General features: G+C 54.5%; 1 protein-coding gene across 1 annotated transcript in view; it reads right to left on the bottom strand.

Moving 5' to 3' along the window:
* Positions 1-10,080: 10,080 nt before the first annotated feature.
* RNFT2 (ring finger protein, transmembrane 2) overlaps positions 10,081-17,315 on the bottom strand; it is a 22,707-nt gene continuing 15,472 nt past the window's right edge. The window contains exons 6-9 of the mRNA XM_027905328.1: positions 15,122-15,271; positions 11,951-12,016; positions 10,940-11,041; positions 10,081-10,366 (exon numbers count right to left, since the gene is read on the bottom strand). Coding sequence (XP_027761129.1) covers positions 10,232-10,366; positions 10,940-11,041; positions 11,951-12,016; positions 15,122-15,271 — 453 coding nt within the window. The 3' untranslated portion in view covers positions 10,081-10,231. The remainder of the gene's footprint in view (positions 10,367-10,939; positions 11,042-11,950; positions 12,017-15,121; positions 15,272-17,315) is intronic.

The raw sequence follows: 17,315 nt of genomic DNA, 5'->3' as shown, positions 1-17,315 counted from the left end.
CAGACCGAGCCTGGGGTTTGGGGCTGAATCCTCCACAACTGGCAGTTTCAGAATATGTAATCTGACATCACCTTGAATCTCCAACCACAGGGCATGAAGTGTAGTTGTCGGGTGCCAGTTTGGCGCGCAGGGACACTTGTATCTCGCTCTGTTAGCTCAGGAGTGGCAGTGTGTTGAAATCCAACCCCCCTGGTCCCTGCCAGCTCCGCCAGCCTGGTCCCGTGCCCGCCGTGGTGCCAGGAGTTCCCCCCGCGGTTTGCCGCGAGGTTCACGCAGAGCCGCTCCGTCCGGAGTGTCGGTGCAGGTAATTAGCTGCGTTAAAGCTGGGCTGGGAGGATTTCGGGAGGTGTCACGCTGAGCGGTGCAGGGGCACAGAGCAAACCCAGGGCCAGAGGCGGTGCAGCTCTGCGGGAGGACAAACATCCAGCGCCTGTTTCTCTCGCACAAAGAGCGAGGCACTGCTGTTGATCCTCCTGGATAACTGCGGGAGAAGGAGCTCTTCCCAGTGCCAAGCATCCTGCTCAGAGGTGCCAGCAGTCCCTGCCACCCTCACTCCAAGTCCACGGTTAAATTGCTGAAGGAAAGCCTTCTCTCGACAAACAGGCAGCAGAGTTTTCACGAATAGCAGTCCAGAAAAGGCTCGTTCCACAGGTGGACTTTCTCGGTGGAAAGATTGGAGCCTCAAACGTATTTCCTTACTGCCCGGGTTCCCTTGCTCTTCCCGTGCAAAGATCTCCCGAGTTCTGCCCTGGCAGTTCTCCTCTTCCTCCCTCTCCTGAACCCCCCCTCGTAATTGTCGGTGTTCCAAGTGCCCGTTCCGCCTCCCGCGGAGCTGCTAATGAAGTGTGAGCGTTCCCGGAGAGCGGCTGCTTGGGAATTTGACGGGGCTGCTGCCCAGCCCTTGTGTTCTCATTAACCTGCCTCTGTGCGAGCAGAGGGAGCGGGGGCGCCTCGGCCCGGCCCTGCCCCCGGCGACGCCAGCCCTCCGATCTATTTTTCCCTTTAAACGTATCAATAACTGTTATTCTGTTTATTAGCGGTGGGACGCGTGCCAAGAGAGCGGCCCGTGTAATCCACTCAAATCGAGCAGTCCCTCTCTGACACAGTAGCCGGGAGCACAACTCCTTTTCCCAGCCGCTCCGGGCGCCGTGAGCTCAGACCCTCCTACGGCTTTGCCTCCTCTCCCTGAATAAGGATTAGTCAAAGAAGCGCTGAGATGGGACCCCCCACCTGAGTCGTTTCGTGCCCGTCCCCCTCCGCATCCCCTGAGAGGAGCAGCCTGACTTTGCAAACAGCAGCTTAGCGAGTTGTGGGATGAAACAGTGGGATTCAAGGCCGGAGAATCCCGAGTAATTGAGTAATTGTCTGTTAAAGCGGCAGGACGTGGCGGGGCTGCCCGAGGTGCTTTTGATTTGTCCTCTCGCAACCTTATTGCTTAAGAGGTGCAACGGCTGAGAGCCGCTTTTTGAGAGGTCTCGCTAAATGTCCAGGCAGGGGGAAATACTTCACCGAAGGGAATGTTGGTTCCCAGGAAAAAATGTTTTTCTTATCACTTCAATCCATGCTTTCAACAGGCAGTGAAGTTTTCACGCAGGAACTCAGCTATAATTCCTGTTATTTTATACGTAAATGAAAAGTGTTGATATTTGTGGACAGTCTTCCCCCCCCCCCCCCATTGTTTCAACATTTTAAGAGTGACACATAAAGTAATCAATTTTTCAGCAGCTCTCCAGAAGGGATGTGCTGGCTCCCTTTCCAACTCACTATCCACCCTGGAATTACAAATGGGATGTAGTTTGGCTTTCCCCAGCCTGTTTCAGACCCAAAGCACCGAGTTTTGCTCTGTCTGCTGAGTGCCTATTGTGGGAAATTTGGAGTAACTCCACTGAAGTCAATTGGGTTGCCCTGGATTTACGGTGCTGTAAATGAGATCAGAATTTGGCTCCGAGTATATTCCATTAATGAGTCAGATACTGGCAGTGCAGCCAATATGCACCCAGAAATGGCTTTAACACAGCCCAGGATACTCAAAATTGGTTTATTGAGGGATGGGCTGAAGGCCAGGATTCTGGGGTCCTCTTTTTATTCTTTCCATGAAAATTCACCTTCGTGCAAAGGCCAGCACGGGGCTGATGCAAAACCTCAGAGCCAGTTGAGCCCCTAGGAAGGGGCTTGTGAGGTGCATAAATTTGTGCTGAGCTCTCTGCCTGCCCCGGGGGCAGATTTATCGCCGGGAGTTCAAGATGTGCTGGGATTTATCAACTTTTCCAGGCTTTTATGGATTTTTCTGTATGTTAAGTGACAGGGGGAGGCAGTTGGTGAAATACCGGTGACACTGCGGATGATCTGTCGCCGGCCACGGGGGGCACAGCAGGACCAGGGTTCATGGGTGGCAACTGGAAGTGCTGCCACAGGAGGAATAATAAACGAGGCTTAGATGGTTTTGCTTCAATCCCTTTTCTTCAGTCAACCCCTGAACTCTTTATTGCAGTGGAACTGGAGTAAATGCCTCCCATCAGGGTGTGGGGACAGCATCAACAACATCCTCCTCCGTGTGCCCCCTCCCAGCTGGGGTTGTGCCCTGCTCTCCCACCCCGACGAGGGGAATTTTGGCATCTTGTGTGCAGTGTCCAGGTGCCCAAATCCCCTCCTGGTGGGTTTGACAGGCTGTTCCCCCTGGGGCTTCAGATCCCTGGGAACCAGAAAGCAAGGCTGGAAAGTGAGGGAGGGAGAGCTTGGGATTGCCACATCCCGTGTGCACAGCTGGCACTAACTGGGGGAAGGCAGATGTGGTTCAATCTTCTGTGGCACAACCAGAGGCTTTCCAGGGGGCTGGAATGGGCACTGGACAGGCTGCCCAGGGCTGACAGAGCTCAGGGAGTGTTTGGACAGGGGGGGATTGTTGGGGTGTCTGTGAATGGCCAGGAGTTGGACTGGATGACCCTTGGGGGTCCCTTCCAACTCAGATTGTTCTAGGAGGCTCAGCTCAGCCCAGTCGCTGTGTCCCGGTCCCCTTCACACTGGCATGACCAGGGAGGGAGGGGATTCCAGAGTCAAGGCCGCTCGGGATCCACCCCAGAGCTGTTTGCCAGCCCTAATTACACTCTGACTCCAGAGCTGCTGCAGTTGCACGGTCCGTGAGTGCCCCTCCTCTCTCCCAGCCCGGTGAAATCACCTCATCCCGGGGAGGTGTCTCTCACTGTCACAGTCTGTGAACGATGGGACCTTCCCCAGCCAGGGCTGGTGCCATCAACAGCCAGGGATAAACGCTGGGAAATGGGGATTTCAGAGCAGATGCCCCTTGGGCTGCTCTGCTGCTAATTTGCACTTAGATGGGTGCCTTTCTCTGAGCACTTTATTAATTAAGGCTCCCAGCCCACCTAGGAGGCAAATAAGTTATTAGTGCCCTCATTTCGCAGCAGAACCGAGGCAGTGGTTTGCCCCAGGCCACAAATCTAATCAGTGGCAGATCCAGGAATGAGTGAGTTCTGCCAGTCTCCTGTGACACTCCAAGCACCCCCTTTCCTACCTGTGACAGAACGAATGGCTTCCCTACGAGGTAACATCTGTGTTAAGGTGGTGGAAATGAGGATGGAGCACCCAGAAGAAGGAGCCTGGTAAAGTGGGAGCTCACCTGAAACCCTGCACGTGGCTCAAGGTGCTGAGCCACAAACCTTCCTCCCCCCTAAATTCCCATCTGCAACTTCAGGGGAGGGTTCGAGCGTCAATTTGAAAGAAGCCTTTGTTGTACCCAGTGCATCAACACGATTAACACCCAGTTCTTTTTGCTTTCTCAGGCTGGAGCAAACCCTGTGCCCTTGGAGAAAATTGTTTCCCCTTTTCCTCCAGGGAAAAATCCAGAGCCTGAGCAGCAGCTGTGAAAGGGGTGGAGAGATAAAGAAGGAAGTGGGAGATGCTGGAGGTGCTTTGGGCGACGCGACGAGAAGGATTTTGCGCGGGAAGGAGCTGTTCAAGGGCCCGGCAGCGAACCAGAGACACGCAAAAAACAAAAAAAAATGCTTATATATAGAAGAATGTAACCCCTCCTGTAAGCAGTGCATGCCTCGTGAGAACGTAAGCGACATTCCCTGTAGTGCCGGTGGAGCGATCCCGGGATGGGCGCGATCCCTGCCGGAGCGCCGCCCCTTTCCCGCCCCGCTGATGGCAGGCAGAGCGGCAGCGACCTGTCCGTGTGGAGCTGACAGCCCTTGGAATGCCGAGCTGGCAGCCCTTGGAATGCCGAGCTGGCGGCGGGGGGATGTGTGTGTTTGTGTTTGTGTGTGTGTGTGTGTGTGTGTGTGTGTGTGTGTAAATATTGACGCTCCGGCACCGGGTGGGGATGGGCTTCTCCTCTGACTTTAGTTTCTCTGGTGCTACGTTTTAATATTTTGTCTGGGGGCTAAACTGCCTCTCTGTGGTGCTACGGTTTCCTCAAGAGGATGTTCAGAAGCGTGGGACGAGGAAAGATCTATTTTGGTTATTGATATTTATACACAAGATAGCAAAAAAAAAAAAAAAAGATAATAATAGTAAGACTTGTTGAGAAGGTGCTATTTTTTGTTTCCCTTTCTTTCAATCTCTGCAGAAACTTAAACCAGATAATCTACCCCCAGAACTTTATAGAACTCTTTTTTTTTTTTTTTTCCTTTGGAGCAGTTGTTTTTCTTTTGACAGTTTGCAGCATTCGCTGAGGTGGAAAGGACACGCCAGCTCTTTCCACATCAAAGTCTGCTGGTGCAGCACCTGCTGCAGCTCCAGAGCTGGGAATTCTCCAGGATGGTGGTTTAAGCAATCCCAAATCCTGTGAGCCAGGGGAGAGAACTCTTAATCACTAGAGCAGGGGATAACAGGAGGACTTGGCCTTAGAAATCAAAGGGCTTTTTTCAGTCTGGTACTGAGCACTTTTTTCACTGCAGCCAAAACTACCTGTCAGACTTTGGGTCCCTTCCAGATCCTCCTCACAGGAACGACTGGGCACAGCTTTTTTAGGAACAGTTTTTCCAAGCTTCTGATATTCGCACCAGAAAATTCACCCTCCTGTGGCCGGGGGAGGGGGGGCATTTTCAAAGAATGTTAGAACCCCATTTCCAAAGGAAGTTTGGCTCCTTGTCCTCTAAAAACACTCCCCACCCGTCTCCCAGCCCGGGAGGAAGCGGAGTGTTCATGCAGCCCCTGCCCTTTCACTGCTGCAGCAGCAATGTTTCCAAACAAGCTGAAAGCCGGATTCTCCCCTTGTCAAAGATTCCCTGTTGGAGCCCCTCAGGCACAGCCCTGGGTGTTCCTGATCAATCCGTGGACTGGTCAGTCAGTTCCTGGCTGTTCCTGATCCCACTCAGTGCCCCCAGGGGCTGTGCTGGAAGGGCAGGTGGTTCCCAGGGGGAAGCCTTGGGATCTGTAGCCCCCTGGTTGTCTCTCCACAGCCTTGGGATGGTCTCAGGATCCAGGGAAACATTTTCCTGCTGTTTTTGGCCTGATGCTCAGTAATCCTGGGCATCCTGAGCCCACTCCCAGCTCAGTCTCCTGCTGAAAGAAGTGTAAGTTCTTTTGGCAAGAGGAGGAGCCTCGAGTGATTCCAACAGTGATTCCAGCAGTGCTGCCAGTGCTGGACTGGGCAGTCTTAAAAACAGGAATTTCTGCAAGTCACTCCAAGGTGGAATTGTGTGTGTGGAATCACCCAATGCCACTGGAGCAGGAATCACTGATGGGGGAGGGCTGGATGTGGCACCTGCAGGTCTGTCCTTCCCCAGTCCGGGGAGTGTCCCGAGGCATTCCCGGGACAGGCCAGGAGCTAGGAGAGCTCCCTCAGAGGGCGCGGATTCCTCACCTCTGTCAGCTCTGAATGTAACTCACTCCTCCCTGCAGATGCATTATCCCATTTTCCCTGGGCAGTGCCCCTGGTTCTCCTGCCCCTGCAGCCTCCAGGCTCTCCTGGAGCCCTTCCCGCAGAGGCAATTCCCCTGGAACAGCTCAGTGATGGAAAAGGGAGGGGGAAGTTCTAGCCCTGCCTCGGGAGAGCCCCCGCAGTCAGGGATGAGCCTCAGGGCAGAGATTGGCTGTTCTCCCTCCATCCCAACCCTCTGTAAGATTCCCAAACCTCAGAGCTCCCAGGGGATTGGTCTCCTGGGGGCTTCCAAACACTCCGCAAAAAAGTTAAAGCCCCGTGGTGCTGCCGTGGAACAACCAAACCTGGGCTGCTTCCCGGGTGGGGTCCAGAGCAGCTCCAGTGCCCCAAATCCCGCTTTAATCCCGATTTGCTTCACTTTTGTAGTTCCAAAGTGGATGTTTAGCATGAACTGAGGGTTAATTTGGGAGTTTTATAGCCAGAATTCCCTGTACAGACCCGGAATTCCTTACTCGAGGGCGCGGATTTGTCGAAGCCTTACATTTTCTGGTGTAATTGCTATTGTTGAATTGCCTCCGTTTTTTGACAAGGGGTGTTTTTATCGTTTTTAGAAGATCTGCTTTCCCCCTGGGTGATGTTTGTACTGGCAAGGGATGCATGCTGTGAACTCGCTGTGAACTCCCTGTGAATTCCCTGTGAATTCCCCGTGAATTCCCTGCCCTGCCGCAGCCGGGCAGTGTCTGTGCCCTCCTCGTGGGCAGGAAACCAGCACAGTTCCTCTCTCCCCCTGCTTGTTTTCTCGCAGCCCCGGGTTTGGATCAGCTGGGAGAGGACCAGGGAATGCTTTTTTTTCTGAAGGGAAACAAAAGGCCCCATCTCGGGTTTCAGGGGGGCTGAGATCATTGTCTGCCTGCGCTGCCGCCGCTCCTGCGGCTGCGGGGAAAGCCGGGATGAATTTTTAAAGCAGCCCTCGGCTAAGGCAGCTCCCAGCACTGGCTGGAATTCTGTATTCCAAGGGGGAAGAGCAGCCCAGAGTGGGTGCTGGTCACCTCCTGTCCTGCTGCTCAGATTTGGCGGGGTCAGTCCCAGGCTGCCCCGCTGGCTCCCAAACCCAGCCCGGGTTCAGCACGCACATTCCACAGCCCTCCCTCTTCTCCCACAACTATGGTCAGGGGTAAAAACATAAGGAATGGGACCAGGCCTCCTGTCAGACACCTCTGTGTGCCCAGGAGAGGCATCACCAACACAGACACGCAGCAAATCACCCAACCCGGGGAGCTGGGAGTGAGGAGGGGGGGGAAACCCATCCCATTCCTGCTGCAGAGCAGGGATCGCCCTCATCCAGCCCAGCCAGTCACTGAAGAATTCCCTGAAATCACCAACACTTCCTGAATCAATTCCATCCGAGTTGTTTTGTCTCTGTCACGCTAAAATCATGTTTCTATATCACAGTAAATTACAGGGGTCTTAAAAGCCCTGGCAGAGGCTGTGCCTGCCCCTCAGCCCCTCTGCAGACAGAACTGGGTGAGCTGCTGCAGTCTCTGTGTCCACAGAGCCTGCAATGAGGCAATTCCCTGCTGGAAAACTGCACTGCCACGTGCAAAACGGCCCACAGTGAGGACACAGAGGTGCATCCACCTTAATGTTCGATTTTCCTAGGAATGGTTTAAAACCTCTGTCCAGGATCTCGACAGCAGCGTGAGGTGGGAATAACAAAGTACCTGTTATTTGCTCCCAGCAAATTGGGTTTTCAGCCCAGGCCTCAGAGTCGGCCCCGTCCCCGTGTTCCCCTGGGCTGGGTGTGAGCTGGACCCACACCAGGAGGGGACACTGGCCATGCCAGCCCAAAATCCAGGAGATTTCGAGTGGGAATGACATGGGAATTGGGCTTCCAGAGGAAGTGGAGGGGAGGGATCCTCATGTGCTGCTCCTGCCTTGGGCTTCTCACCCTGTCCCGGCCGGAATGTTCGACCCCTCACATTCCAGGGGCCACCTTTGTTCCCAGCACAGGACAGTCCCAGTGGCTTGGATCACACTCCACCTGCAGCACAAGGATCTCTCATATCCCAGCACGTGGCACTTCCAAGCACAGCTCTGCCCTCCACAGGAGTGGGAGAAGCTGCTGTTCCAGCATGTCCAGTGCCCACATCTGGGAAAAAAATAAATTAAACTACAAAACACAAGAACGAGCGGATCTTTTTTTCCCAACAATATTTATTTGAACACAGGAGGGAATTCTGATGTGACTGATCCAACCTCACTGGGCAGGAAAACCCGAGGGCTCGAGTTCCCTGAGGGGTTTAATATTTACAGAAAGTGACTTTGGAGCTTGATAAATATTCCCTGGAAGCTTCCAGGTGTTAAATGGCCTTTATTAATTACCCCCATTATGGTTACCCCCCTTGATTAGTTACCCCCTTGATTAGTTACCCTCTTAATTACTCACACCATCACTTCGAGGTGGCTCCTCAGCAGAGCAAACCCAGCTCGGGGTGGGGGATTTTAATTCCATGGGTATTTCCAGCATCACCTTTCCAGTCGATTCAAACACCAGTTCACCACAAAACCCTTCCCATCATCAATCCTTAGGACACTCCCCGGTCTCCCCCAGGTGCGTTGCTAAGGGAATGCCACGGGTGTAACTCCAGCAGAGTCACTGTGCAGGTTTCCAGCTCCCCGAGGCAGGAGCAGAGCCCACGGAGGCTCCTGGTCCTGCCTGGAAGGGGCTTCTGTCTTTTGTAAAAGGAATTTCGTATGCTGAGACTCTTTGTACATATTTATAAGGACTTTATTAAAAAAAAAAGAGAAAAATAACTGTTCAATGGCAAAAAAAAAAAAAGGCTCTGGGTTTTTATTTCCTCTCTCAGGGTGATTTCCTCCCATGGAAATCAGCAGATTCCCATCACTGGAGCTGAAGTTTCCCCTGGATGGTAGAACTGTCCTCCCCCCTCAAAGAGACTGTAAGAATTCAAAAAATATTCCCAAACTTTCCCTTTGGTTTCCTGCCCAATCAGTCACTGACTGGTTCTGGAGCAGCTCATCCCACCCTTTCTGCAGTGCTGGCCCCCTCTGACCTTCTCCCAAACATGCCCAGACACATTTTCCAGGAGCATTTGGGAAAAAAACCAAATCAGAAGTGGCTTTTCAAACCCTTGGAAAGCAGAAGCACCACCCCTTTGGTTCCCTGAAAACTGGCACTGGGGCCTTTCAGGAACTGCCTGCCCTGGAATCCCTCCTTTTTCCCTCTTCCCAATGGATACACCAGCCTGTCACACACAACCCCATCCCTGTGCCCACTGCCAGCCCTGCTTCCTGCCTCCCCCATCCCAGAGGGGCCATTCCCACTGCAGACAGCAACCACGTTCCTTGGGCTAATTCCCTGCTTTCCCAGGATCCTTCAACGGGAATCAAATCACTTTGTCCTGGAAAGCAAAGCTTTTCCTCCTCTGCTTCCCTGCATCTCTCAAGCCACGTTTGGACTCTTCCCTGCTCAGGCTCTGCCTCCCACCACCATCCCTCCTCCAGCCACTTTCCAGGGAAATGTGGAGCTTTAATCCCACTGGTTTGGGACCCAGGCAGGTGCTGGATGTGAGTGGGGCTGGCCTGGAGCGGGTGCAGAGACCCCTCAGTTTGTGGGATGCTCCTGGTTTGGAGCCGGATTTTCACCCAGACAAATCCAACTCGACTCCTGTGAGTCTGTCACTTTAATCTCCCTCTGTCTCCCACTGTTCTCATGTGCTGGGAAATCACAAAGTCTCACCATGAAAAATAAAAAGGAAAACATTGCAAAGAAAAATAAGAGTAATCCTCAGCTTCACCTGTCTGGTCTTTCCCAACTTGTAAATGATTTGATTACGCTCGCAGCGCGTGCCATCGCTGGAACCAACTGCACAAACGGGGCTGCTGGAGAGGACGATCCTCCAGCCCCAGGGGGCCTTTGGGCACTGAAGGAAGCCCTGCTTGGGAGCAGCTCCAGAGGTTCTGGAACAGCCACTGTGCCACCCTGTAAAGCTCTGGATCCAGGGAATGTGGGGCCATAGAATGGGAGAGCCCTCGGCAGAGCCAGGCACAGCTCTGCTCCAGCACATCGGCTCGTACCCACGGAATCCACAGTTCCCGTGCCTTGTCCACGCGGGATTTGTCCATGCTGAAAGGACAGGGAGGCAGGGAACATCCCAAGCAGTTCATAACCACACCAGCTCAGGGAAAACCCTTGGCTGAACCACACAAACCACCTGCCCTTGCCTCGGAGGCCGCAGTTCCTGGCCGGTGCCGGCTGTTCTGGTGCTCCTGGAGGGCCCGAGCTGGGAGGGGCTGACAACAAACACTGGGGGCAGCCAAATGGGGGCACGGGGTGACTGTCCAGGTTTTCCTCTCCCCTGCCCTGTGTCAGTAGACCTGGAAGTGGGCAGAGGTGGTGCCATCCTTCCAGCAGCGCAGGGTGTCCACGGTGACCGAGCGGCACAGGGGACACGTCCTCTCCCTGTCGAACCACAGGCACAGGCACTCCTCGCAGAACACGTGCTGGGGGGACAAGGGCAGTGTCACCAGGCAGCAGGGGCCCCCCTGTCCCCACAGGAGCAGGGAGGGATCCACGGCAGCGATGCCCGCGTGGAAAATAAATCCCAGCATTAGCAGCACATCAGTTCGTTTGCCAAAGCCAGTGATTTATTATTTCTTAATATGGCACTAGAGAGGAACATTAAAAAGGCCTAACAGGGCAGGGAGAGGTTTTCTCTGCCACGTTTCCATCTTTACTTTTACCCCCTTTTCCCCCCCTGCCCCTTGCATTGGCTTTATTCTGCTCCCAGTGCCCAGTGTCCCCTTCCCATGAATGCCAGAGAGCTCCTATCCCACCCCCTCCCTTCCCTGTGCCCGGGGTTTTCCTGCCCCTCCAGGATGCAGGATCCCAACCCCAGCAGATAAAGCCCAAAGGGAAAACGCTGGGGCAGCACCTGCAGCCTTGCCATGAGCTCCTCTGGTCCATCAACAGCCCCCAGCAGGACCCAGGCCAAGACCCAGCCAATGTTTCCCGAGGTGCCTCTCCCAGCTGCAGAGGAACCAAAGGAATGCCAGCAGGAGGGTCTGGGCTCTTACCTGGCACATGAGGATCAGGGGCTCCCTGAACTCCGCCTGGCAGATGGCACAGATGTCTCCTGCCTCGCTGCACTGCTGGCTGGTGGCACGTACCCCGTAGGTCTGCGGGGACAGGGGGGGGGAAATCCCAGTGAGCAAGGGTTTGGAGGCTCAGGGAGTGTAAAAACAGGCCTGGGAGGGACACTGGTGTCGTGTCCCTGCGTGGGGAGGGAGGTCTGGCAGCAGCTGATTCCACCCTTTGATGCCTCCACTTGTGCAGCAACGATGATGACACTCAGTGAGCTCAGCGGGGAGCTGGAGGGATGAACTCAGCATCACTGGCAGAGTGTTCACACATAGGAGGTATTATTATTATTATTATTATTATTATTATTATTATTATTATTATTATTATTATTATTATTATTATCAGTTAGACAACAGGAGAAGGAATAACAGCAGCAGCACCCACTTTTCCTTTCAGATATGTGGAGGGTAAATGTTTCCCCCAGTTTAACAGGACGGGGGTAAACAGAAACTTGCTGAGGGAAAAGGACCAGCCCAGGCCCACAGAACAGGCAGGGTGAGCTCCAGGAACTTCAGTGGGTGTGTCCCTGTTGTCCCAGCACGTCAGTGCAGCACATCCAAACAGCGGTGCTGGCAGGGCAGTGCCTGGGATAACTCCTGGTCTCTTGGAATGTCACTGCACATAAGGCACAGCAGGGTTCTGGTTAAACCCTTCTCACACTCTGCACTGCAAGGTCCTGTCAGATCCTTGCAGGTTTGGCCTCAGGGGATTAATCCACATCACACAGAACTCCAGTCAGACAAAGGAACAGCCTCTCAGCACAGCTGGGACAGGGCAGGTGTCAGGAGAGGTTCCCAACATCCCTGGCAGGGGGAACAGCTTGTCCAGCCATGGCACAGCACGTGGTTCTATTCCACGAAGGACACACTGAGCAATTCTCAGCTCCATCCTCCAACAGTAACCATTTCACCTCTGAAGTTGCTCTTTTATGTGCAGTTCCTTACCTGGGGGGTGCAGAGGACCTTCAGTGCCTTCCTGACACTTCCCACACGGCCACAGATGTCAAAAGACTGCAATAAAAACGTCTCATTTCAGAAAATTTTCAGAAACTCTGTGTGTGTGTGTGTTTACAGTCCAGAAATTCAGGAAATGGAGGGGAGGGGAAAGTCACAGTGGTGCCAGAAGGAAGGGAAGATGAAGGGGAAGGGAAAGGGGAAGGGAAGGGATCTGCTACCCCCAGGCTGATGGCCTGCCTGGACCCCCTGGAGGGCAGGGCAGGGGTGATGCTGCAGGGCCAGCCCTGCAGAGGCACCTCAGTGCCTGGAGTTGGCTCCCTGCTGTTCTTCCTTGGTTAGCAGGACTAAGTGGGCTCCCGGTGAGATCATCCTGCACTAGCTGTGCAATCAAATGATGGCACCAATAATGCTTCCAGTCAGCATGTAAAAGGCTCCCAGGGTCCTTCCAGTAATGCTTCCAGTCAGCAACTACCACTGGAGCTGCCACTGCTACGGACTCTTCACCTCCTAACGAGGATCAGCTCTTTCCCACAGGCCAACTCGCAGCTTTCTCTGGCTGCTTTGCTTACAGTGTGGCTTCTGATGCCTTTGCTCCAGCTCTGATGTCTTTCCTCTTCTCCCAGTCCACTTTCCCCCTTCATTTTTCCCCCCCTGTACCCCAAAAGCTGCTGTTTCAGTGGTCCAACACCCCTTTCTCACCCACACACTGCAGTGTGTTGCATCAGTCACCCCTCATCATTTTAACAGCTGGGTCACAGACAGTGAGTGCTCCTGTTCAGGACAGGGACAAAATAACCCCTGAATGCTCTTCCTGGTGAACATCTGGGATTTCTTCACCAAAACCAGAGGGTTTGTGCCTACACAGCCCCGAGAGAGGCACCAGGACAGCTCTCAGGAGCCGCAGGACACACAAGCCTCTGGAAGTGCCCCTGCCCTCTGTGCAGGGCAGGGGCTGCAGCCCCAGCTGAGCCCTGGAATTTTGCCAGGAGCTCTCGGTGCCAAATTGGCTTCTGTGGCTTTTCTGCTGTGGTTTGTGGCTTTGCTAATGGGGGCTCCTCTGGGATATTCTCAGACCTGCAGCTCCTGTGGCTGTAAATGGGATGCACACACCTGGTACTCCGTGCTCCGGGCTGGAGGAGCGTGATCCCACTTTCCCTTCCTTTCCAAGCAGAGTCTCTGTGTGCAGGGGGCTGATCCTGAGCTGGACACGCTCAGGAGCTGCCACACAATGACCTGGGACACGTCCCTGGCTTTACCACCCTCCCCCTGGCCTGTCCCTCTGCTGTCCCCCGAGGAGCTGGATGAATTCGAGGAAGGAAAGTGCCTGTCATGGGAATGGGAATGAGCTGCAGCCAAGGCACCTTCCCAAGTGTGCCCCACAGTCCTGGCTGGAAAACAGCTGTCCTGCCCTCACGGAGCTCCTAAAGAACAGACCAGCAGAACTGTCCAAAATGGGGTGGCTTTTCCACTCCAGGGCACCCCACACCACCTGTAGAAGCTTCACAGTACAGAACCCCAAAAACTGCTCACTCCAGCGAGCCCTGGGGGCATTAACAGCCCCTCCTGGCCCTGACAGCCTGCCCTGGGCTCTGCACCCACAGCCCCTGCCCTGGGCTCTGCACCCACAGCCCCTGCCCTGAGCTCTGCACCCACAGCCCCTGCCCTGGGCTCTGCACCCACAGCCCCTGCCCTGAGCTCTGCACCCACAGCCCCTGCCCTGAGCTCTGCACCCACAGCCCCTGCCCTGGGCTCTGCACCCACAGCCCCTGCCCTGGGCTCTGCAGCTCCATTTAAGCTCAGCTCTGGAGGGCTCAGCTCTGTTAGAGCTGTGCTTATGCCAGTGCTGGTTTGCAGTTCAGCCATGCCTGTGCCCACCTACAGATCCCACTGACCTGGAACCCCAGCACGTGGAGTGACTGCCCACCACCCCCCTGGCCCTGGCTGCCTTTGCCAGGCCTGATCCTGACCCAGGGATGATGTCCTGGGTTTATCTTGGAGCTGCCTCACCATGGAGCTGCCAGGAGGGCAGGGAAGGGCCGGATCCTGCTGCCTGCAGGGGATCCAGGCAGTGGCATCTCTGAAAGGGGCAACAATCCTCTCCCTCAGAAGAGTGCAGAGCAGGGAACACAGAGCTGAGGGCGTTGCTGGGGGTGCAGGAGCTGCACTGCTCTCATGTGCTCCTGTTCTGGCACTCTTTTGGTTTGATCTCAGACCTTCTGTGACCAAATCACTTTACTTCCCACGACCTCCTCTGCCTGTCCTGCCTACAAGAACTGACAATTCCTTGACAGCAGGGGTCAAACAGGCCCTGTTCCTACACAGCATGGAGTTGGAGCTGCAGCAGTGAGAGCTGCAGTGTGATTCAGAGCTGCTCAGCCCCTCTGAGCTGTTTTCAGCTGGGATGTGCTTCCTCCTCCCTGCTCTTCAGTCTGCTCCTGCAAAGCCAGGGGCACGGGCAGGGATCAGGGATGGAGCCAGCCCCACTCACCTGGCCTCCTTCAGAGGGATGGATAACACTGGGATACCCCCTGCTTGCCCCTGGGCAGGGTTCAACACACACAGTTAGAAATGCAGCTATTTCTACACCTCAGACTTGGGACTCTGAATTATAAAGTTACACCTGCTCACAACTATACAGACAGATTTTGTGCTCTTCACATCCTTATTTCTGAGGACACATTAATTACCCCTGTCCATCGGGGGATCCTGGACCTGCAGCAGCCAGACAGGACCTGGAACAGGGCAGAACTACTTGTTTTCTTGCAGGCAGGACTTGGGATACCCCTCTCCCTGCCTGCTGTGAGTGACACAGCACCCACTCTGCCCGGAGAGGCAGAGGAAAGCTCGGAGGGAAACACTAAACTGCACCCTGCCTTTCAGTGCTGCCTCTGGGAGCCTGGAGACAGCTGACCGTGCCAGAACTGCTCCCCCTGCTCCTCCAGCCTGTGCAGGAAGGCATTAGAGAGCTGCAATGACTTCATGAGGCTGATGCAACACCCCTGAGCAGCCACAGACCCTCCCCAGCTCTGCAGTGCCCACAGGCTGGGGATGCAAAGTGTCCCCACCCTGCAGGTCCCTCCTGGGCAGTGACAGCAACAGCCTCAGGGGGTCCTTGATCCCTTCAGCTGTGCCAGAGGTGACTGAAGAGGTGGTGCTGACCTTGCAGAGGCTGTAGGTGATGATGAGGATTCCTCCCAGGAAGTAGCTGCTGGAGGGATCATCCCCCATGATGTACTTGTACCACAGCTGGATGGGGACCAGGGATCGGAACAGCTGGCTCAGCTCCTCGATGACCAGGTAAAACTTGCCCTGTAAAGCCACACGAGGGAGATGGGAATCACCAGGAGGCCAAAGGAAGAGCAGGGCTGGTGCTCGCTCTGGGAAGTGCTGCAGGGACCTGCTTTGTCTGCAGCCACTGAACTCTGCAGTGCCTGGCAGTGAGAACTGTCACTTCATTCTGTCACAGTGCTCCTCCTGCTCTGCCACTCACCCAGCTCTTCCAGAGTTTGCTATTTTACATTCCAGAGCAGGTTATGGACACACATCTTAACGTGCAGGGCACCAGCAGCAGATTAATAGGATGTAAATAGTAGATGCTATTCATTATGAGAAAAGGGAAGCAAGGTAAGTCTCTTTGATTTTATACCTTTCTGAAGGTGCAGGGATTAAATGTAAGGTGACATCAGACTTCCTGACAACTTTCCAGATCAAACCAATTATCTGTTTACCAGCATCCTTACCCTTGCCCTCCCACTCAGGTGTGTGGTGGCTCTTGTACAATGCAAAGATAAAAAGACCGGTGGTGAAAAACAAACCCTCAGGGCACTGAAATTCAAAATACTTCCTGAGGACCTTAAGGAAGAAAGGGGGGGAGGAGGGGGATACACGATGGTTCAAACGCTGCTCTCTCAAAAGAGATGGGCAACATCCCGTGCAAACCTTCAGCAGAGCTGTCCCTGCCACCCTGGTGTTTGTTTGGCACGGAAAGCCTTCCCTTCTCGATGAGGCGACACACACTCCCTCCCGGCTCACTGCAACCACAAGGTGCAACTGTGAAGCGCCTTTTTTTCTCACCACATCGCTTCTACTTTAATATTTTAACAATTCTATTTTAATTCCTTACCCGAGGAACAAGGGGATCTAATTTAGGGCCGGCCCTAATGAGGAGCGGTTTATGTCCCACGCGGGGGGCAGGGCACGCCGAGCCCAGGGCGATCCTTCATCTGCACTGACATTATCTGGGCTGAGAGATTCGGGTTCGTCAAAAACCCTCGCGTTCGGTAAGATCGCGGAGAAGGGGAAATTCCCCTGGAATGTTGCCGTGTTGCCCCAGATCGCTTTGTCATCAGTGATGTCACCGCAGGCCAATCGCTAATTGGGGAGGTTTGGAGTGGGGATTAAGTCCTGGCAGCCGGCGAGGCAGCAGCCAGCGCCCTTCCCCCGGGGCTGGGGATGAGATCACTCGCAGGCCATCCTGCTGCTCCCGACAAATCGAATCCTTCGGAGAGCTCTGGCATGCTCATGATCTCATACCCCCCGGGACCCGGAGTGAGGTCACACCAGCGGTTGCTAACGGGCCTGGGCAGCTTTCTGCCTTTCTGCCTCTCCCCTCCTCCCCCTGAATCCCAGGTGGCACCACAGAGCACAAAACCCACCGGCAACAATCCTAAATGCAAGCAATTTATTAAATTAGCACCGAGGTCTCTCTCTCCAGCCTCGTGTTTCAATGCAATCATCGTTTATTTTGGGAGCTGCTGTGGCAGAGGGTCACTGTGCTGTCACTGCCTTCCCTCTGATGAAAGCCACCAGCAAGAGGAAGGCAGCAAACGGTTTGTTTTCCCTGACTCGTCCCTCCCCCCGGCTCCCACCCCTCTTCTCTGCTGGATCCTTGCCTCCCCAGGAGCTGAGATGGGACAGGTCACTGCTTGCTCTCCCATTGCATCAGCTGGAGCTGCTGCACCAGCCTTTGGGGTGCCAGAGCTGCAGCTCTGCTGACAACACGAGTTTTGGGGTGCTGGAACATCAGAGCCCACGGCAAGACGTGAGGAAAGGCGGCTCAGGGGCAGCCCCAGAGCACAGACAGGCTGGGGGGCTGGAAGGGGCACAGTGTGGCTCCAAAATGAACGTGCAGCAGGTGACAAACCCCAATCGTCCGACCACAACATCTCCACCCTTCCCAAAGCCCTCAGAACTCCTTCATCTAAAGCACATCCTCGGTTTTCAGTGGTGACTGCAGGGCACCAGCACTTCTTAGCAGCTAAAATCTCATTTACAGCCCCCCAGAGTGGAGTGCAGGTTTGAAGGATGCCTCTCTCCGTGCAGCCCATGAACACCACCCACCTGACCACTAAAG

Source organism: Empidonax traillii, unplaced genomic scaffold (genome assembly GCF_003031625.1).
Source record: "Empidonax traillii isolate 1590-97213 ecotype Southwest subspecies unplaced genomic scaffold, ASM303162v1 scaffold1142:size416873, whole genome shotgun sequence".
Lineage (NCBI taxonomy): Eukaryota > Metazoa > Chordata > Aves > Passeriformes > Tyrannidae > Empidonax > Empidonax traillii.
Note: the sequence above shows the minus strand (reverse complement) of the source record. Positions and strands in the feature narration are given on the sequence as shown.